The 22,161-nt window shown below is 37.4% G+C and overlaps 3 protein-coding genes across 3 annotated transcripts; all 3 read right to left on the bottom strand.

Annotated features, from left to right (window-relative positions):
* Positions 1-7,212: 7,212 nt before the first annotated feature.
* Positions 7,213-12,103, bottom strand: LOC137745362 (importin subunit alpha-4-like). The gene is made up of 10 exons (XM_068485306.1): positions 11,682-12,103; positions 10,858-10,954; positions 10,677-10,768; positions 10,458-10,589; positions 9,873-10,058; positions 9,543-9,706; positions 9,333-9,411; positions 9,042-9,170; positions 8,041-8,168; positions 7,213-7,925 (listed from the first exon to the last, which is right to left on the bottom strand). Exons 1-10 carry the CDS (start codon positions 11,898-11,900, stop codon positions 7,547-7,549), a joined length of 1,605 nt encoding a protein of 534 aa, XP_068341407.1. The 5' UTR covers positions 11,901-12,103; the 3' UTR covers positions 7,213-7,546.
* A 680-nt stretch (positions 12,104-12,783) lies between these two features.
* Positions 12,784-15,305, bottom strand: LOC137746277 (uncharacterized). The gene is made up of 4 exons (XM_068486351.1): positions 15,211-15,305; positions 13,923-14,779; positions 13,149-13,249; positions 12,784-13,039 (listed from the first exon to the last, which is right to left on the bottom strand). Exons 2-3 carry the CDS (start codon positions 14,455-14,457, stop codon positions 13,227-13,229), a joined length of 558 nt encoding a protein of 185 aa, XP_068342452.1. The 5' UTR covers positions 14,458-14,779; positions 15,211-15,305; the 3' UTR covers positions 12,784-13,039; positions 13,149-13,226.
* Positions 15,306-21,324: 6,019 nt separating this feature from the next.
* Positions 21,325-21,942, bottom strand: LOC137745506 (uncharacterized). The gene has a single exon (XM_068485469.1). It carries the CDS (start codon positions 21,940-21,942, stop codon positions 21,325-21,327), a length of 618 nt encoding a protein of 205 aa, XP_068341570.1.
* Positions 21,943-22,161: the final 219 nt, after the last annotated feature.

Below are 22,161 nucleotides of genomic sequence, written 5' to 3'. Positions count from 1 at the left end.
TAATAAGTCAGTGTTAAATAAGTGGAACATCATCCATAAAACTTATTCCCCGCGCACTTCCTATGTTGGTTCTGTTGCAGGTGATAAACCACAGTTCCATTCCGTTACTGAAACTGCAGCTAGGAAGTCCATATTGCAGGACTTCTCATCAGATATGAAGTCTGGTTCTAGTTCCACAGAATCCTAGCATATTTATAATTGAATTGTAAATCCTACTCCTGTATTGATTAGTTGTGTTCTCCTATAAATATTAATGAAATCCGGCTCACTCATTTTTGAGTTGAGTTCTACAAATACATTCTATCTTTCATGGTATCAGAGCCTGAGTCTAACGACAAAGGTTCATGTTTCAAAATATTTTTTTTTTCTTTCTTTCCTCAGACATGGCGTCCTCCTGTAATGTACTGGAGGAATCAGGTGTGAAATGGCATCAGCCTATAATGTACTGCAGGAACCACAACAAATGGAGACTAAGATTCTTCAGACGCTGAGCCCTCACCTCAGCTGTCTTGGAGACAGGGTAAGGTCCATAATCTTAATCTCTTTTGAACATAAGTTCTTGCACATACTGCATTTGCAGTTGGATTCTGAAAAGTTGAAAGTAGAGGTCAATATTTCTGTTTCTGAACTTGATCTTGACATGTTGCCTTGGGGCTCCAAAAACATTTCGCAGAAGTCACAACTTGCCTTATGATTGTTTTGCGAGACCCCATAATAATGGGGACAGATTCAAGGATAACAGGTTACCATCCTTGGGACATCCGTTAAACTTCATGAGATCAGTGCTTAACCACAAACAAAGATGTCAAGATGTAATGACATAATTGATTCGGCTTATATCGTGGATAGGGTATCACATGATGTTGTCGCGTGTAAACACCCTCTCTGTAATGGCCCATTTTCTATGAAAGAAACTGGATGGAAGGTGAGCGGCCATGGATTTGGAATCAGACATATCGGTGATCTATATGGTAAAGCCATACATGTTGATAGAGAGACTTTGAACCCTCAGTTAATGGGCCCAATATAAAAGAAACTGAGGTCATGTATTGGCATACTTGCAGGGAGACTATTATATTTGACTTGTGACGTTCAAAGTCTCCCTATCAATATGTATGACTTTACCATATAAATCATCGAGATGTCTGATTCCAAATCCATGACCGCTCCCCATCCCGTATGCACATTCCCTCCCGTTTCTTTCGTAGAAAATGGGTCACTTGGACAAGGGTTTTACACCAACAACTTGATCCATGAAAACATAATGCTCCAAATAGTATGTCTTGGGTCTTTGCGTGAAATATATGTATATATAATTGCTACAGAAAAAAAAAATATGAATAAAACTAAAGAGAAAATAGAGGAAAATTGAAAGTTTAAAATTGCATAACTTAGCCTCTATGGAGCCAATCCGTAACGAAAATCATTGATGAGAGTAGTTATGTGTAATATAATACTTGACGTTCTCAATAATTTGGTCAAATATCATTCAACCGCTAAGTTCCACATCATGTGATACCCTATCCATGATATAAGCCGAATCAGTCATGTCATTACGTCTTGACGTTGAGCACTGATCTCATGAAGTTTAACGGCTATCCAAAGATGCCACCACGACCACGGTAACCTGTTATCCTTGAATTTGTCCCATTATTATGGCATCTCGCAAAACAACCATAATGCAAGTTGTGCCTTTTGCGAAATGTTCCTATACACTAAATGTTTATAAAAGTTGGTAAGATTACGAAATTAAAGAAGATCGACAACAAGAAACCAAAAAAACTGAAAGGAGATCTTAAATAGAGCACATACAGTTTTCAGGCAAGGTCAGCAAAAGTTACTGACATTTTATAGCAAGATCCAAAATATGCATAATTGTCCAACATATTAGGGAGCAAACATCTACAACAAAGAAAGATATCAAAAATGCATATCAAGGTTACGCTAGTGTTGTTTAATTCAGATTCACTGATCTGGTTAGTTTAGCATCAATAACTAAGACATAATACTAGGAATGAATTAGATGAGTGGTTTTGTGGCTTAACGGATAACCCTTGGTGAATCCCATTGGTAAGTTCTAACAATATCTGAGTTTAGGTATCTGACTCAAAAAAACCAAAGGATGAAAATACGATATCGGTGAATAATAAAATACAAAACACATGAAACCATCTAACTTGTCAGAATGGATTCTGTTTCTTATTAAATAAACAACTTCTGAACCCAAAGCACAACAAGAATTATATAATTACTGCTGAATATTTCAAGACAAATGCGTGAACAACTTATCCGGATATCATTTTCTGAAAGTGCATCATGTGAAAAACGATATGGAAGATTTTTCAGGTGCTGCCATAGAGAATGAGCTCAAGTGCATTCATTAACGTGATCTTGGTGGACTAAACAGACAGAGAATCCATCAAAGCTGATATATATATATATATATATATATATATATATATATAAGCAATGACCTTTTCAAACTCCACTTAGGTTTATTCAGGTGCAAAGGACATCAAAGTGGATAATGAGGAAGCTGCTGCTTGCCATTCAGATTGATTAGTGCTGGACAACAACATTGGTCCCAGCAGGCTCTGCAAATGATTCCTCTCCTGCCCCATTTCCAGATGGCGAAAAGAGGGTCTCCTATCGATTGCGAGATCGGTCTCCACCCTTTATACCAAGAGACGTGTACGGATTTTCCAAGCTGAAATTCCATCTCTTCTTGGTACTTTGGGTGAGCGACTCGTTCTTTAAATGTATTGAAATTACATGAAGATCGACCCAGCAACGGAGAGGAGACACTTCGCCATCAGAAAATAAGGCTAGAGATCCAAATGAGGATCGTATGCACGATGATTGTTTCGTATTTGATGGTCGTTGCAAACACGTACTAAGCGAGAACGGGCGCACAATGTCGTTGAGCTGGGGTAAACACTGTAAGGAATGCGAAGGAAAAAAAACGGTTCAGTTGGTCTTATGTTTAGCTAGGATCTGTTGCGCTGGTCATGGTTTTAGCCAGGATCTGTGGGTGTGTGCAGTGGTTAGGGTTTTTGGGGGAGAGAATAATAAAAAAAAAAGGGTGTGAGGAAGAGGTTGGTTTGTGAAATAATGCTCGTGAAACCACACTTATACTAGACGGAGCCAGTTAGAGCAAATGATTCTTGAACTTTAGTTAAACTAACCACACATTTACACACCAACCAAAGTTCAAAATACACAGTAAACTTTAAAATATACACCAACCAAATTTCAATGGACAAACCAACCAACCGAATTTCAATACACACACCAACCAAACTTCAATATATACAAACCGACCAGCTAAACTTCAATACACGCATCAACCAAACTTCAATACACGCACCAACCAAACTTCAATATACAAACAACATCAACCAAACTTCAATACACCACCAACCAAATTTCAATACACACAACCAACCAAATTTCGATCGTTGAATTTTTTTTTTGTTTTTTTATTTTGTTTTTTGGCCTTTGGATTGCTATTTTAGTACAAAATTGATGGTTAAACATTTAAGCTGTTAAAAAGTAAAAGATTTGCTTGCATGGATGACCATTTGGATTGCTGGAAATGTTTCCTTGAGATTGTTGGAAAAAATAAACACCAAACAAAGATCAATAAATCCAGGATTATAATAAGTAATGAAAGAACACAAAAACAAACACATAAGCAGAAGTCGTCGTTCCTTCTAATTCCGCGTAAACACAAACAAGAGCGACAATTTGCCTTACTAGAAGTATGGATACGCAAAATAAAATGAACAGCCGCTTGAAGCCATAGCACTTCTATCAAATTCGATAGACGAGGCTATGTGCAAAACCAAAAACACTGGTTCTTGGCAGTGAGGGAAAATCAGATTGAGGTTTGGCAATCCATCAAATGGAGGTGAAAAACCTACAACTATCGATGATTTGTGTCTGCAGGTTCTCAATCTTATCGGACCCCTCGCATTCATCGACGATTTGCGCATAAAGAGTTCAAAGTTGAAAGTTGAAACTCATTAATTTTTTTTAAGACCCCAAAAATCTAAGGTCGAGTTAGTAAGTAGGCTCACTAAAATGCCTACTAGTAGTCGTACTGACAACGAGGTTTTAGTATAGGATGATTTTAAGAAGATCAAATTTCTAACCAAATGATGTGGATGTTAATAATTGGATTATTAAGTTGAAATTTAATAACGTGTTTATTTTCTATTGATTAAATATCATTTGGTTTGCAAATTTAGATTAAAATTTAGATTTCTCTAACATTATCTTGTAGGATATTACAAAATAATTTTGTATAAATAGGTTATTGATACGAAGGGCAGCATGGTCAAATCACATGGAAAAGATAGTACAGAAGGGAAGAATATGGCCGCTACTTAACCCCTTAGAAACTCCAGCGTGGTAGTCTTCCTCCAGGCTATTCACTATTCAATCCACTCAGTGAACAGTAATAACCTTTAATGAACAGTAACTGTCTTTTGCATCTCCACCATTTCACTTGAATAGCCCTGACAATAGGTAATAAAATAATAATATTTTATTTATTTATAAAATAATACAAAGAAAGAAACAGAAAAAAGGAGAGACTTGTGGCGGCAAGAGCATGACCCAGTTCGTGGACAGCGGCTAAAATCACCATGGACAAAGAAGCTTCCATGGAAGAGATTGAGAGCTCTGCCGAGCTCCCATATGAGGAAGAGGGAGACGGAGAAGAGCAAAGTTAAACCGAATCCGACACCGACGGAGAACCAAGCCCTGAGAATCCGGCAATGGGCCTTGCCGATATGGAAGAGGGGTTGGTTGAAAACCCAAAATTTGAAGTTGCAGTAGTAGCAGTAGACGGTGGTTGCGGGAGGAGGAAGCGGCGAAGATGAGTTTGTAGGGGAGAAAGTGTGGAGAGGTCGTCCTGACGTTAGCCCACGTCAAACTGCCTTCGGGCGCTCGGGTCGGCACGAATTGACGGACCTGACGCTCAGGGCTACTCGAGCTCCCTCGCCAGCCAACGATGGGCTTCCTTCCTCGGGCAATCCAGCCCTATTCTGGAGCCCGTCCCTCGAGTAGGAGCTCCTGCTGGAGCTGCTCTTACAATCCCCAACAAAGAAAAAACTCCTCTCTCCGCAGCAAAGCCATGAAACCCTCTCTATCTCTCTCTCTGTCACCCATTGGCAAACCCATGAAACACCGATCCAAAGCCAGATCTGAGGCTAAGAGCCTCCTCAGATCAGGATTCAAGGCCAAGAAGAGCTTCCTCGGATCAGGATCCGAATCAGGATCCAGTCATAGGATGAATCCAGCCCAACCGCAGAAGCTCCGAGGTGAGATCCGGACTCGTCATGGCATACATGCTTTTAGATTTTGTTAGGGCTTGTGAGGTGGAAGGAAGATTACTTGTAATTTCATCGGTTAGGGTTTTGAGTTTGAGGAAAATTGCTGTAAGCTTTAGGACTCAAAAAGACAATTTCGGACTGAGCATAGACCTTCACAATCATTTGAGCCATAAAAAAGTTGTGGTTTTTCAACCCTCTTTGTAACCTTTCGGACTTAAAAACTCGTATAATTTTTTTTTTCTTTTTCATTTTTAACATTACAAGTTGGATATAATAGTCTTCCTGCAAGTATGCCAATGCATAACCCTATATTTCTACATGATCTTGCATATTGGGGTAAACAGTTAATTAAAAAGACATTTTTTTATTTTATTTTTAACTTACATAACAAGTATGTACAATCGATATACTTAGAGAGAATTATTTTTGAAATCGATATACTTAGAGAGAATTATTTTTGAGAATAATGTCCGTATTATTATATCCATCAAGTACTCTGGGTAAACTAAATATGCAGCTTTGTCTTCATAGCTCCTCAGAATATCCGTGTAGAGCTGCATATTTAGTTCTGAGGAGCCGTGAGGACAAAGCTGCATATTTAGTTTACCTAGAGATATAATAATGCGGACATTATATGCAAAAGTGATTCTTTGTAAGTACATACAATGTACATACTATACTTGTTATGTAAGTTTAAAAATAAAAAATAAAAAATTGTCTTTTTAATTAACTGTTTACCCCCAATATATATGCAGATCATGTAGAAATATAGGGTCATGCATTAACATACTTGCAGGGAGACTATTATATTCGACTTGTGACGTTCAAAGACGAAAAAGAATTTATACAAGTTTTTGAGTCCGAAAGGTTACAGAGGGTTGAAAAACCACAGCTTTTTGTGACTCAAATGATTGTGAAGGTCTATGCTTTTACTATATCGCAGCGCCGAAAATGAAAGGTACTATATCCAGTGAAAGGGAGATAGCGGGTCAAAGTGGCACACAAAGTCTACCTGTTCAAGATATGGACAGGCACTGTAGACAATTTGGTTGAACTTTCTGAGTATTGATTTTTATATGTTGATGTGAGACTTTAATCTCATGCAGGATAAATAAAAATAGGATTCGCGGTAGATTGTAGGATTTGAGATTAGGGTAAATAAAAGTAGGATACGCATTAGGCCGTAGGATTGTTGTGTTACAACGAATGAATAGATTGAAATTACATGAACCATGATTCTTAAATTGAAAGTCATTTGATTTTGTTGTTTTTTATTTGCCTTTGATCCAAATGCATGTATGAATTGCATCTGTTTTGTAATGGAGTCAGGTGTGAAATGGCATCAGCCTATATCAAAAGGTGCTGGATTTTTTACTTCAGCAGCTATTAGCAGATTTTTTACTGCATTGTTGGATTCTGTTCAATCCCTTATTGATTGCGAAAGTAATCGTTACAAACCGGAAATCTTCACTCGGAAAGTTCAACATCGACGGTCACTGATGAACACAAAGAAGGAAAACAGCTATGACGTACGTACGCTGAAGGTAGGGAATGGCACTGCACTTGCTGCTGGTAACAAGGGAGGCGTATATTTTATATTCAATGGTGTATTAGGGTTGGATTCTACTCGCAACACGACTAATTAAACGCGACCTTGTTTGCCATTCTACATACCCGTGTTTTTTTAATTTTGTCCTCTGATTCTCCGTTGTTTCATTCGATCCAAAAGCTAAAAATAAACAAAGGTGAGCGCACATGGGGAGAAGCGGATTTTTACAAAAATCAGTTCCTATTGGTGATGGTGTATTGAAACATTCCCAAATGCTTTCTAGACTTTCCCAAACACGTTACATTTAACTCTTGAAAATGGTGGAAAAAATAAACACAAAACAAAGATCAATAAATTTAGGATTCTAACAAGTAATGAACAACACAGAAACAAACACATAAGGCAGAAGCCATAATTTTAGTTCTAATTCCGCGTAAACACAAGAGCGACAATTTTCCTTACTAGGGAGTATGGAACCGCAAAATAAAATGGGCAGCCGCTTGCAGCAGTAGCACTTCTATCAAATTCGATAGACGAGCCTATGTTCAGAACCAACAACCCTGGTTCTTGGCAGTGAGGGAAAATCAGAATGAGGTTTGGCAATTCATCAAATGGAGGTGAAAAACCTGCACTGCTAGAAACCTAAACCACATTTTGTTCATCCGAAATTGAAGCCACCCGGAGGAGGGTTGGGCTGGTTTGCTCCGAAAGTAAAACCTTGTTGATTTCCATTTCCATTCCCATTCTCCTGGACTTCCTCATCTTCCTCGGTCCAATATCTCTCCAAGAGCTTGACAGCCTTCTCGTAAATTTCATGGTTATCATGTGTCTGCAGATTCTCAATCTTATCCGACCCCTCGCATTCATCGATGATTTGTGCATAAAGATTGATCCCACCATTCATTCCCATATTTTTGTCAGCCTCACCCACCTTGAGAATGTTCTCAAGGCCTTCAAGACACACTGTTACAATCCTTGGATCTGGGCAAATGAGAAGATCGCATAGCGGTTTAATACAACCTTGGGTCACCAAGAATCTGCAAGAAACATTAAACATGATTGTAAAATGTTGGAAAAAATTAAAAATATAACAGGAGCACAATCGCATAATGAATCTAATAGACATATTCCAGTGGTAAGGGTAGAGCTTACTGAATTTGTTCATGAGATCCTCCAGAAGTGGCATTTGAGATGGCCCACGCAGCCTCCTTTTTTATGTCAAACTCTGCATGTTGGAGAAGTTGCACAAGTGGGAAGATGATACCAGCGTCTATCACAGCCTGTTAAATAGTAACCGATATACAGTAAAATGCAAGGGATGTATCAAGAAAAATCATACGGATCAAATTAATCCTGAGATAAGCCAAGCTACAGGATCAAGTAAATTTCCTTGCATCAAAAGGTATTAAACACACATATACATTTGCAGAGGCCACACAAAACTTATCAAGAAGTATAAGCATTTTCTTTGCAATGTAATGATATAACTTGCAGGAAACAAAATACGTCAAAGCAAAATAGAAGTGTTACTAAATAACTAATTAAAAATATCTCTCTTTCCTTGTGACAACTAGCTATGTTATGTATACTCAATAGAGTGCGGGGACCTTACCTAACAACTCCCCAGCCTATCTACCACTAAATAAAAGAGTAATGCCACACAACCATCTTACTTGTAAAGAAGATTATGCACCACCAGACCAGACATCCACCCAAAACATGAACACTCTAGTATAGTGGATTTTGTAGGTGCTATGCATTGATAAAATGCACGAGATAAGCATTACTTATGTTGCGTTTCAAACTTTGGATTGGTACTTTTTAAAAGAAAAGATTTGAATGACTTCCCAAACTATATTGTCTAAGTATTAGCATTTATATGAATGCAATCCATATGTTAAATGCAGTGTCTGGAACATGATAAACTTCGAATGCTCAAGAAATATATATTTTTCATATTCTCTTAGTTCGGGCCCAAATCCTGAAGAAAGCTAAAAAGCACTGTTTTTCGGTTCATGAAGAAAGAGTGTCAAAAATTTCTTTTCATGCTTATCTTTTAATACTAGATGCATACAATTTAAACTAAGTAATCAAATCCATATCCCTAATTTCAATTACACATCTCTAAAATGTAATTAAGCAGAACTTTATACCTGTATTTGACCTTTATTTCCAGCTGTGATATTTGAAATTGTCCAACAAGCTTCTTTCTTGATGCTCTTTTTGTGATTTTGCTTGAGAAGTTGATTGAGGCAACTGAGAACTTGGTTGTCAATAGCATACTGGAAAATATAAAGGGGTCAGTTTGTTGCTATATATAAGTGAAGAAAAATTAAGGCATTATATGAAAAATAAAAATTTTAAACAAGACTCCCATTCAGCAAGAAGAACAGATTTCAGATGATATTAGGCTCTAAAGGGTATATAACCATTAGTGTTAATACCTGAGTCTGGGCATCATCACCAGTAACAATGTTACCCACTGTCCGAAGAGCAGGTATAAGAACCGTAGGTGATGGATGACTGCCATAAGCAAATTGTAGTAAACAAAAACACACCCAAGGTGAATATGCCAAAGAACTATTCTGAAGTATATCAAACCATTGAAGACCAATGCCATATGTGAATAGTTTGTAGAGGGTTTAGAGACTTACAGCAACAGCTCCACAAGCCGTGGGCATACACCTGTGTCGATCACAGCTTGAATTTTGTCATTTGAACCATCAGAGAGATAGGATAGGGCCCAGCAAGCGTCTGTCAAGACTTCTTCATCATTCAAGTAAATGAGATGTTTTAGAAATGGCAAGGCAGGCTTCACCTGTAAAGAGAACATGCCGATAACCAAGCAGAAAGGGTACTTATTACAGTTATGATAAGGCATCGACCCAAATTATTCTACAAAGGGATAACAGGTGACATTTAACACAGACAACTGCTGCATCTATAAAGTTTTAACAAAAAAGAAGTCTTCAATGAGTCCAAACCTGATCAAATGGGGTTGGTGGTTTTCCGCGACAAAAGTTAGATAGAGTCCAAGTAGCATTCCTCATCATGGATAGCTTTGAATTTTCATTTAATTGAGCTAGCAATGGCATCAGTGCACCTTGTCCAAGAACAAGATCCCTGCAGTTTGGTGAGTCACCAGCAACATTGCCTAGAGCCCATACTGCCTGTTCAGGAAACAAGAAATCAAGGATCGTCACCTAGTAAAGTCGAATAAGTAGAAATATCTGACAGTAAAAGGAAGGGAAGCTATGAGTATAGAATCATTAAAACTTAGAACCTAACAAAACATATACCAAAATAATGAGCAGGATAATTCATAAAACTTATAGATATTGGAAATATTTCAAGATATGCAAGCCTCATAATTATTTAGAAAGTCCAGAGACATTTTCCACAGCGCACTCAAGTCAATGAAATTTCTGAACCTTGCTATTGACTTATATAGTGAAATTGGAAAATTAATGATATTCATGACTCAAAAAATTTCAGAAAGTGCAAAAGCCTAATTAGCAGTGCTCTCAATCTCAGGTCAATGAAACTTGTGAAAGGTAAGGAGAAGGAACCTGCTCTCTGACATCATCACTGCCAGAGCTAAGAAGCTGCACAAACATGGGGACCGCACCATGCTCAATAACGACTCGTGTATGCTCTGATGTTCCAGATGCAACATTGGTCAAAGCCCATGCGGCTTCAAACTGCATATAAAGATGTAAGTCAACCTCAGTGTTTGATTACACCTTTTAAGGATAATTTCACTTAAACAAGAAATAAAGTTTCCGTACTTGCAGTTGGGGCAAATCATGTCTTCCAAGAAACTCAACAAACCGAGGGACAGCACCAGTTTTTATAACCTCATCAATAGGAGGGCTGCGCTCTACACAAAAATGAAAAACAAACCTCAAACAGACCTTTTACATATATTGGAAAGAAAATGAACTTGAAGCATTTGATCTACGATCATACCGATTGATAATAACTTCCTAAATTGAGTAGTAGCGTCCAATTGCAGTGCAGGATCGTTAGACCATACTCCTTGCACCATTGACGGGATACTTTCCAACTGTTAAACAATACCAACATCAATTAAAGACCAAACCTTTTAATATAAGATCAAATAGCAAGAAGAGGAAACATAAAGAGTGAACTTTATCTCATTCAAGATTCTCCTTTTCCCAGACATAAAACAAAAATGAAACAAACTATATAACTTACTCTAAAGAAAGAGGAACATTATCCGATGCCTTAACCCTAAGTGTAAAAAGTTTATTTCAACATAGAGAGCATGAACTGATAACTTCCTGCTTCCAGTTATCTTCTCAACAAACGCATTCATTGAAATGAATTCCACACACTATGTAGAGTTTTGAGCCATGCCTTTCTCAAATTGAAAAGACTTTCAGATACCATGTATCATTCAGCACTTTCCAAACTAGTTGTGCTATTCTTTAAAAGCATTGAGAGGACAATGCTCAATAATTCAGCACTTCCCTTCACTTTCCCACAGTTTCTCTGTACTCATGCAGAACAGAAAAAAAAATCCAACGAAATCCAAAATACGCATAAAAAGATCGATTAACCCTTACAATCAACTTCTTATTAAACGGTAATTCCCATTTCAATTCCTTTCACTTTCTTAGCAACCAAGCATACGCAGATAAACTAACTAATCTCACAACAATTCCAAATAAAGCATAATTCAAATCCCCTAATCACTAATCGAAAAGAACAAAACAAAAATTAAAGCTAAGAACTTTCAAACAAAAAACAGCAAAAATACGAAGCAGTACCCTCTTCTCCAAAACGACGGTGGACTGGGACCCATCAAGCAGCTGCTGCTGGGACTGACTCAATCCTTCCCTCCTTTTCTTGAGCAAACTATCCTCCCGCTTATTCTTCCTGATCTCCACCAAGTTGTCCTCCCTCCTCCGCCGCGCTTCCTCCGCGTCGACCCCCGTCTTGTACGATTTCTTCCGCACATCGGTCCTCGTGCCCGGCCGCAGAGACATTACGTTTCGGATTCGTGGGGTTTTGCTTCGCTTCTGGGTTTCTGCGTTATTGCGCCCGCCGATTGTTCGATGAAATTACTCGGACAGGGCCACAGCGAAGCTACAAGGGAATCGGATATCAGAGTGCGCGTGAGTAGGCGGGAATATAATAGGAGGGTTTGAGGCTTGGCCGGGATCTTATGTAAGTTCGTATATATTCGTATACGACGCGTGTACGGAATCACCAGTCCAAGCTTTTTTTTTTTTTTTTTTTTTTTTTCTCGAACAGACGATATTATATATCTTAAGAGAACAGGAAGTGAGCTAAAACTTTACAATAAGTTAGCAATAATGTAATTTAAATTTATCTTTAACGAGAATTAAACTTAAGACTGTAATACTAAACGACCAGTTAATTATAAAATAACAAAGAAATGTAAAATCTTGTTGTCCATTGTATGGCATCAAACCTTACGTGTGACCCATTATGCTTAAAATAACCATAAGTAGAAGATATCTAGTTTTGATATGAAAGGTATCCCATCACACATTCATAGCGGATTGTTCTCTCACCATACAGTTTCAGTACCGTATGAGGCGGCACGGTGCTTTTTGTTTCTGTAAAATCGGTGGCCCCAAGGAATTCTTCCATGGGAGTTTGGATCGGGTTTGGAGTTCCAAATCTCTGCCCGCTTTCCGCTATACGAAACAATAAAATGAAACTAAAGGCATGTTCAAGAATGTTTTTGTTTGTCAATCTCTTATATTTTTATTTTTGAATAAATTATGTTAGAGACGGGCACCTCGGTTGCAGAAGGTATCAGGAAGGGAGGTTGTATCGACGGAGAAGGTATGTATAAGGGATGAAACCTGCGATCGAGCAGGATGCAGACGTGCAATTGAGCAAGATGCAGGGGCAGCAAAACTTCGGATTATCTTTCAACAATAAAATTAGTAGAGTGGAATGCAAACTTCGGTGCACAAGGTTTTACAAAATTTATAAAAGCCGAATCTGCTCAACCCCAATGTACTGGAGTAGGTGAAAAAGAAAATTGAATGTAGACAACCAGTGCCAGTTACACCTCAGAGACCATGACTAAGGAAAATAAATGTAGCTGTGATGATTTCATATGCCTCTTCTTGTCTTTGCACTACGCCGCCTGCAAGCAAAACGAAGCATCTTCCCAGATAAATCGAACGGTATGAAAATAAGCTGAAGACGGTATTCAGATTCTACATCAGAAGTTGGGAAGGAAAAAGAACTTTTACCTTGTAAAGAGAGAGCCAGCCTATGAGTTGCACTCGCAGATGGGGTTGTCTGTACTGTGGGATTTATGAAAACGTAGTTCATGCACGAGAACCCAAGAATCCTGAAGTCAACGATAAACATACGTGAAACTGTGTCATGCTTATTAAATTGTAGGCATGTATTACAAACAAAAAGAAACCGGATTCAACAACGAGTAGTTGGTTATCATCTTATCTCCCTATTGGTGATGCCATTGCTACTTCTGGTATAATATTTTGTATTATGTCGTTTGACACACTGAAATTCACGAACAAAATACTCTCAAGTGGTATATTGAATCCTAACGATGAAAATTACTTTGCAGTTAAAGTACTAGACATTTCAAGAACTTCCGTAATTGAACAAAAAAATATTGAACCTGAAGAGAGATTATGAAATGAGTAAAATGGGATTAGTAGCTCTGAAACCATCCAAATAAGGAGAAAATGTTAGTGAAGAAAAAGTGAGTGTTATCGCTGAGAAAAGTTACAGAAGTATATTGACAGAGTGTTAAGACCAAACTGTAGTAAATTCTAATTATGGCCTTCTGTGGATGAAAAAGTTACAGAAGTATATCGATAGTGGTAAATATATGAAAAACGATATAGAAAAAAAATTCCATGGCCAAAATCTAAACAGAATTGACTCAGCTTAAGTACAAAATTTAGACCTTATTGTCATGGAAATATGTCAGCCCAAGAAGAGTAACATAAAAAATCAAAACAAGTAGTAACCACAAGCAGAGAAAGAATTACCTTGAAAGATTATCACAAGGAAGAAGATAGCGGTTACGACCATTGCCAAAAAGTTGATCTTTGACGACGAGGTTTTATCAGCTTTCATTCTCTTCAATGCATTCATTCTTTCTCTCCTTGCACGCCGCAACCTCGCACGCTTTGAAATTTCGTTGACCAATTCTATATCAGCTGCATGTAATGATGGCCCTGTAGGAGGCCGAGGTGGCTTGGGATGCTTCTTAGGGATCTTCTTTTTCTGTTTATCTCCCATTCTATTCTCCATTCCTCCTTCTGCCATTTTCCCCATGCTACTAGCTAACATATCCATATTCTCACCAATACTCGAAACATTCTTGCTTGTGCTTAGCTCATCACTAGCCGCTATTGATCCATCAACATACAAGTATCCACTTCTTGCCCTAGCCATTGTTTTCCTGGGACGTTTACCATCTGAACTTGACTCTTCATGTACTTCTTCTTCATCGGAGCTTTCCGTGTCACCACTTTCCAAGTCAAAATCCAGATCACTTTCTCGAGAACCTAGTTCATCCATTACATACCTAACTTTGGACTTGCCCTCTTAGCCTCTAACACCTCAAAGCCATAAATCTTTGATTCAAACACAGAACAACCTATACAATATTTTCAGCTACGTCCGCTAAGGCATTCCTAAGATCAATGACACCTCTTTATAGCCATCAACCCTTAATCTCAAGCAAGAAACCGTCTTTTCCTACATTACGAACTAATCATACATAAAAGCTATAAAATTTGCTTCTGAATTTCCCTAACTAAAGCTTATCCCAAACAGCGAAAAGGGTTTACAACAGTGTCATCAACCTAACCTCAAAAAAGTGCCCATTTGTTCTCATATCCTGGCATTCAACACAAAATACCAAAAATACAAAAAATTAACACAACAAAACTGTCGAATAACTACGAAATGTTTATCCGATTAAAAATGCAGTTTTACAAACAACAATCATATTCCAATAACCCTATAACCTTCATGGTTTGTTTGGCACCCGAGAAAAAGCAAGAAAACAAAAGCAATTTATGCAATTTTAACTCACATTTTCTGATTGTAAGGATAGGGAACATAAAATCCAACTCGCATCTAATATTACACTTCTCGATTGGGTTGCCCAATTCCCCATTTCAATCCAAGTAAAGAGAAAGACAATGCGGATTGTAATTTTCCCAAAGCTTGTTAATTTCTTCCTTTATTCAGCATTTTCTCGGGAACCAAACATAACCCAGATTTGAAAAGGCAGGATCGGAATCGTAATGGTATGAAAGCACGTACCTTGCGGCTGCAGAGCGAAGGCTGGAGGAAGGAGAGACGGGCAGGCAGCCAGCTGAGAGCTTAATTGGGGCTATTTCGAAAATATAGAACAAGACTCGGGGTTAATATGGAATGATGTCCTAGGACCACCGCTGTGCCCTTATAGACGACACGCCGTATCTGTTTCTATTTTTGGCCAGATTCTTTCATTTTTGTTGTTCTTTTTGGTACAAAAGTCAATGAGAAATGATTTTTTACCGTTATCTATAGTAGGTTATTGATGTTAATTGAAGGATTTTGTAGCTAGATAAAAGCTGAGGAAAATATCTCAAAGTGAGATTCTTTATGAATTCCCAGCTCTTTTTATATTTTTTATATAATATTTTATAATATTGATATTAGAATGAACGTTAAACTGGAATCTGTAAAAGATTCTTACTTTTGAGATATTCCCTTTAGCATGTACTTAGCAAAGTTATTCTTAAAACAAGATGACTTGTATACCTATCATTATTGTTTGTATTAAAAAGTTATTGATGTTACATTATCGATTGTATTAAAAAGTTATTGATTGTATTAAAAAGTTATTGATGTTACTTTTCATAGAGATGATCATTGAAAATGAAAAGAACAAAAGTGAATTAAAATAAACAAGTTTTAAGAAGGAATGTGGATAGTTTTGAGCAAGAGAATTTGACACTCCTCTTACCACTTTTAAGAACTAACCTTTCAAAAGACAAACAGGTTTAAAAAGTAGAGAATTTGAAACTAAAAAGTCAAGTGCAAAAATCTCGATCCACAAATGTAACCAAGATTATTCATCAAATTAAGAAAATTAAAAGGATCAAACATAAAATCCATCCGGCCGTAAGCACATATTAAAGCATTCCCAAGAGCTTGTCACCAATAAGACAAGTAGCATAAACATCATGAACTGCATGCCTGATCGCCTCCTCTGAGAAAACTACTTTGCCACTCCAATGAGGTTCCTGAAACGGCTCAACATATTGTGCTGCGGGTGGCTTAATATCCAGACCAACTTCAAGTCCCAACTCTTCGACCTTACAGCACCAGGCGAGTTTAGGTTTCTTCAAAACCCTACCTGCCAAATGACCGTATCCTACCCCTACCCCTACCTTACAAACAAGAGAATGCCTATTAAAACGCTGAAGTTTGTACTCTGATACACCTACAAAACAGATAGTGCTATCAGAGAGAAGTTGCCAGAGTTCTTTACAATAACGTAAGGAGCAACCGTCACTGTTAATCGCTGGGATAACCAAGCAGCGATTTCCAGCACAAAGAAGCAACTGTTCGACGTCTCGTTATATAGATCAAACTTAAAATCAAGACCCATGACGCGACGTGTTTCCAGAAAAGTCATCAGCTCTGATATCTTTCCGGCGATCAAACGAACATCAGTGACTACACTTACCTCAACTTTGTAACCATGAACTGTAACTTAATAATTACCCATCTTTGACAGGAACTGGTAAGGTATCATGTTAAGATATGTATAATATTCCTGAAGATATTCATATTAAGCAAATGCACGAAGATATTCATATATAGGCCGAGTTTAGTGAATTTAATTGGATAACAGCGTGGTACCTAGACGAATTGATGGATTTAGTTGAACACATTGATAATATGAATCCAGGCCACAAGTCCTTTGATGTGAATATATGGGGCACTGGAAAGTCAACTTTGATGTGCACAGGCCCAGACTCCAACATTAAGTTCCTTTCGCTGAACCAGTTGTTGGCGTGCAAGGGCAAGGGCTTTATAATTGGGCCGCGGGTCTGCTGTTCCCAAATGGCTGTCTCATTCCGTGTCTCTTTGTTACAATGTCAACACATGTTCTACCACTTAAAAGAGTATTGACGTTGTTAAGTCTTATATTAAAGCTTAATGAAAGAAAAAAACGTATCCTTAAAGTTCTCCTGTATCTACAAAGCATAGTGTCATTAGCGAGAAGTGTAAGTTGTGAGTGTCAAAGAACATGTGCTCACTGTTTTTGGACATATAGGTAACTTGGTCAATCCGACTTAATAGTTGAGAAAATTATGAAGCCTTATTTGGTTAGGTTTATGAGTCTTTATTTAGTGCAATTAATTATAAAAACCTTAATTAGTTGACAAAGAATTCGTTACCATTTAGGACTATAATGAAATCCTAATTGACTTGGAATGTCCCTTTAATCAGTTAATAGGCCGGATTAAAGGGATGAGCGTCTATATATTAAGAGGTCCCTGCACTCACAGCATTATCCTATTCTAGTGCAAAACCCTATTTCTGTGCATAAGGACTCTTGGCTGCTAGAGTGTAGAAGTTCCTCCTTGAAACCCCAACAGTCATGGCTTCTTCTTCCTCCGCTTTGGAAGATAAGTTTATTTCCCTTTAATTGTTTGATTGGTTCATTGTAATTATATTTGTTATATCTGTGATCCTAGTAACTTGTTGATTTTCAGATTACTTCTTCCAAGAAGCTGTTCAAGTTCTTGTGATCGACGTTTACCAACACCAACCCAATCAAGCTGACCAATACGCATTTGTGCTTCATAAAGCTGCACTGGTATGATCAAGCAACGACTTCCTGCACAAATCAGCACTATTCGAGCATACCGGAGATCCGGTCTTAATTATGTAGAGTCCCATAACAGAACTTTCGGATTTCAGAAGACCTCGTAGTTCTTATAGTTTTTCAGCAATCAAACAGGCACCATAAACCACATACTTTCACTTTAACATCAGGAACTTCAACTTCATAGTTACCTGATTTTTGCAGGAACTGATAAGGAAACATGCTGAAAATATTATCAATTGATAAGGGTAGCGTTATTGTTGGGTCTTCAGAAAGGTTACATTGCGCTCCAAATATCAAGAAATATAAGAGGAAAAATTTAGAGTAAATGATTTTTTCTTGAAGTGAATATATAGGTAAGCAGCAGGACTTGAGCATGTACATGTTTTAACTGATAAGAAGACAGTGGTACTCTTGTCCTTTTTGTAGGTATAATTTCCTATTCAAAACAAAAACTTCAATTTGATGTCTTATTGTAACTCTGTGGATTAAGATCATATATCTTCTTACTCGAGATTTCGAATTGAACTTCACAACCGCTTGTATAAGAAAAATAAGAACAACTTATATGACACGAGTATATTGTTACGTGGTGTCTCATGCCAAAGAAATAAGGGCATGAGAACAGAAACTTACATATCTTTATTTTATTGGCACAAAATGCTACAGTGTCTGTGTACTTATGCTATATAAGTCATTCTCAAGAAAAACGGAGGATCCACTTGTTGAATGTGGTGCGTGCCTTTGGACCTTTGCCCTATTGGATGGATATTGAGTCCTTGTGCAGGTGGAACTTGATGAACAAAAAGTTATGTATACAAGTGTTGGATATTTGTCAACAATTTGTGATAAACTTGTATATGCTAATAAATAATTAATATTGAACAGAGTATGAACAATGAAATAATATTAAATAGAAAATTTGAAGATCGAGGCTTACGTACCGCAATGTCTTTGAAACAGAGATTTCGTCCCTACTCAATGCTCGTAGTTCTACGGACGTCTGCTTTACCAGGATTCAACAATCTAAGTCGGGAATTTCAGCACCGGAAAAATTAACTTCTGGCGAATTTTTGTGCGGTTCTCTCAGAAATGATGTTTATGATTGTAGAAGAAGAATGTTGATTTTCTATGTTTTAAATGCCATGCAGATGGATGTATATATAATATGATTTGCCTGTTTGCAACATGTATGAGGAAGGGATGCATCTTTTGGGAGACATCTTCTCATAGGGGTGTTGTGCTCTCTGCGTTTTTTCATTGGCTTCAGACTTCATCTGAAAAGATGAGTCTATTAAAAAATAATTTAAATTCAAAATTAATTAAAAATAATTAATTAAAGAATTTAATTCTCATAGCTCTAAGGCTCAAGGCCCATCTTTTGATAATTAATTTTATATATATATATATATATATATATATATTAATTATTAATTAATTAGTACACCCCAAAGCCCAGCCTCAAGGGTGAGCCCAATTTTAGTCTCTAAGGCCTATCACTCCAATCACTTTCTATAAGAGATAAAGCCTTATAAAGTGAGGAAACCTTTTGGGAATGGCCAATGTGGGACAAAGAAATTTCAACTCAAAATTTCCAACAATACCCCGCATTTGAGTTGAAATTTCATTCAAACTCCAACAATAACCCCACATTTGAATGCAAATGTATGATTAGGCTGCCTAAAACTGAGAGATAATAGACATGATATGAATTGGGTGAAGTGTCTTTTGGACTTGAACTTACCCTAGTGAAAACATATCGGGTTTACTTGGTGACGCAGTAGATGTGGAAGATCTTGAATTGTTCACCGCAGTAGTAAACCGAGACAATATGCTACACACAACTCACGTCTCCCACACGTCAATTCATACGGTTGTGTTCATTTTGGCCCTGAACAGATCTCGGATTTCATAGGAGCTTTAGAGAATTTAGCCATTTCAATTCTCATAAATGCGGCCCCATTTACTCCTATATAGGTGTCATTCATTAAGAATAGTCTGCCATATTCCTCTTGATAACAAGATATTAATGTCATTAAATGTATAAAACATAACCCTTCAAACTCAACAGACAACATACATTTTATCATAGGAATGGGTAAGTTGTGTGTTCAACATTTGAATCAAACTCAACTAGTTTGCCTATTGAACCTAGACCATAGGATCTTCAATCAGCTAGGTTAGGTTTTCGTCAAGTTCGATTCATTGAATTGGCTTGAGACCCATTCCTCTCGATGTAAATAATATTTGCTCTCTTGGTAGGCCTTTTGTCAAAGGATCAGCTATATTTTCCTTTGACTTTACATAATCAATGGATATTATTCAATTGGAGAGCAATTTCTTGAGAGTATTATGCCGACGCTTGACGTGTCGCGACTTTCCATTATATACATGACTTTTGGCCGTTGATTGTGCGGCCATACTGTCACAATGTATACATATAGCAGTTACAGGCTTTGGCCACACTGGAATATCCTTCAAAAAATATTTGAGCCACTTGGCTTCGTCGCCAGCCAAGTCTAAAGTTATAAACTCGGATTTCATGGTGGAACGAGCTATACATTTCTGTTTAGAGGATTTCCAAGATATTGTTGTACCTCCCAAGGTGAAAACATATCCACTTGTCGACTTGGATTATGTAGTGTCAAAAATTCAATTGGCATCATTGAAGCCTTCTACAACAGGTGTATACTTGGTGTAGTGTAATCCGTAGTTAAGTGTATTTTTCAAATACCTTAACACTCTTACTAAAGCATATATTAATTATATATATATATATATATATATATATATTAATCACCCAAGGCCCATCTTTTGATAATTAATTATTAATTATATATTAATTATTAATTAATTATCAATTAATTAGTACACCCTAAAGTCCAACCCCAAGGGTGAGCCCAATTTTAGTCTCCAAGGTCTATCACTCAATCACTTTCTATAAATGACAAAGTCTTACAAAGTGAGGAAACCTTTTGGGAATGGCCAATGTGGGACAAATAAATTTCTACTCAAAATTTCCAACAAGAAGTTTGAAGTCAAGTGTACTACAGATGAACTGCTATGTCTAACAATTGTGACTGAATTCTAATTAAACTATATCCTTGATAATATCAAAACAATATTAGCCTCAAAATTATGTTCAAATATTTATCATCAGAAAGGGGACAATTGTTAGTAAAGCAATTAATGAAAATCCATTCCAGATTTTGGCAAAAAAAAAATAAAGAAATTCAAATTTACATTCCAAAGTTTCACACGATCCTCTCACAAGAAGTGCATGAGGCTAAAAAAAAAGTGCCGTGCTATAATCACTAACCAAACAAGAAACAAAAACGAAGATCTTTCGGGGGAGGATTGGTGCCTTTTACGCGATCATTGCTGAAAAGCTAATCTCGCCTAATCTTTCTCCTTTTGAAAAAAAAAAAAAAAAGAACATGATTGAACTAAATTTAACTCATGAGAAATCGTTCATCAAAGCATAAACACAGTAAAACAAAATCCCTATACTTTAACATATGCATTGTGGTGAAGAAGTAGAAGTAGAATGTTTAAAGCATTCCCAAGAGCTTGTTCCCAATAAGAAAGGAAGCATAAACATCATGAATTGCATACTTGACCTCCTCCTCGGAAAAAACTACTTTGCCACTCCAACTAGGTTCCCGAGAACTAGAAGCCCCAGCACCACTCCCCTCTGCCCCTAGTGGTGTCGGTGGCTTAATATCCAAGCCAACTTCACCTCCCAATACTACCACCTGACTGCACATTTCAAGATTGGGCTTCTTCAAAACCCTAGCTACCAAATGACCCAACTCTACCCCTGCCTTGCATATAAAAAAGTTCCTACTATAAAGCTTCACCTTTGATCTCATTGCTACACCTACAAAACAGATGGTGTCATCAGAGAGAAGTAGCATGAGTTCTTTACAATAATGCAAGGGTTTACCATCATTAAAAATCGCTGGGATAATCAAGCAGTGATTTCCAGCACAAAGAAGCAACTGGTAGACGTCTCGGTTATATTGATCAACCTTAAAATCAAGTCCCATAACGCGACGTGTTTCCATAAAACTCATCAGCTCTGATATTTTTCCAGCGATCAAACGAACATCCGTGACAACACTTACCTTGACCTTGACACCATGAACTGTAACTTCATAATTACCCATCTTCTCCAGGAAATGGTAAGGTATCATGCTGAACTGTATATTGTGTTACCAAGTAGAACGTACAAATCCCGAAATGGAAAATTAGTTGGGAAGATGTCAGAATAATTTGACCTTTAAAAATCAAAGAAAAGATGGGAGGCATAGCCTACTATAGTAGGCTTCTCCTCCCTACGCTTATCCTATTAGAATATTAGTAGGAAGCAAACATTATTTCCCAAT

The sequence above is a fragment of the Pyrus communis genome, chromosome 9 (genome assembly GCF_963583255.1).
Source record: "Pyrus communis chromosome 9, drPyrComm1.1, whole genome shotgun sequence".
Lineage (NCBI taxonomy): Eukaryota > Viridiplantae > Streptophyta > Magnoliopsida > Rosales > Rosaceae > Pyrus > Pyrus communis.
The sequence above is the reverse complement of the archived record's forward strand: the minus strand, read 5'-3'. Positions and strand labels throughout refer to the sequence as shown.

Excerpts from the sequence above, each read along its gene's own strand:
- LOC137745362 (XM_068485306.1), bottom strand. The coding sequence starts at position 11,900 with ATGTCTCTGCGGCCGGGCACGAGGACCGATGTGCGGAAGAAATCGTAC. Across the intron at positions 10,955-11,681 it reads CCGTCGTTTTGGAGAAGAGG|TTGGAAAGTATCCCGTCAAT; the intron begins GTACTGCTTCGT and ends ATTGTTTAACAG. Across the intron at positions 9,171-9,332 it reads GTGATGATGCCCAGACTCAG|TATGCTATTGACAACCAAGT; the intron begins GTATTAACACTA and ends TATATTTTCCAG.
- LOC137746277 (XM_068486351.1), bottom strand. The coding sequence starts at position 14,457 with ATGGATGAACTAGGTTCTCGAGAAAGTGATCTGGATTTTGACTTGGAA. Across the intron at positions 13,250-13,922 it reads CCTTGTGATAATCTTTCAAG|GATTCTTGGGTTCTCGTGCA; the intron begins GTAATTCTTTCT and ends CGTTGACTTCAG.
- LOC137745506 (XM_068485469.1), bottom strand. The coding sequence starts at position 21,942 with ATGGGTAATTATGAAGTTACAGTTCATGGTGTCAAGGTCAAGGTAAGT.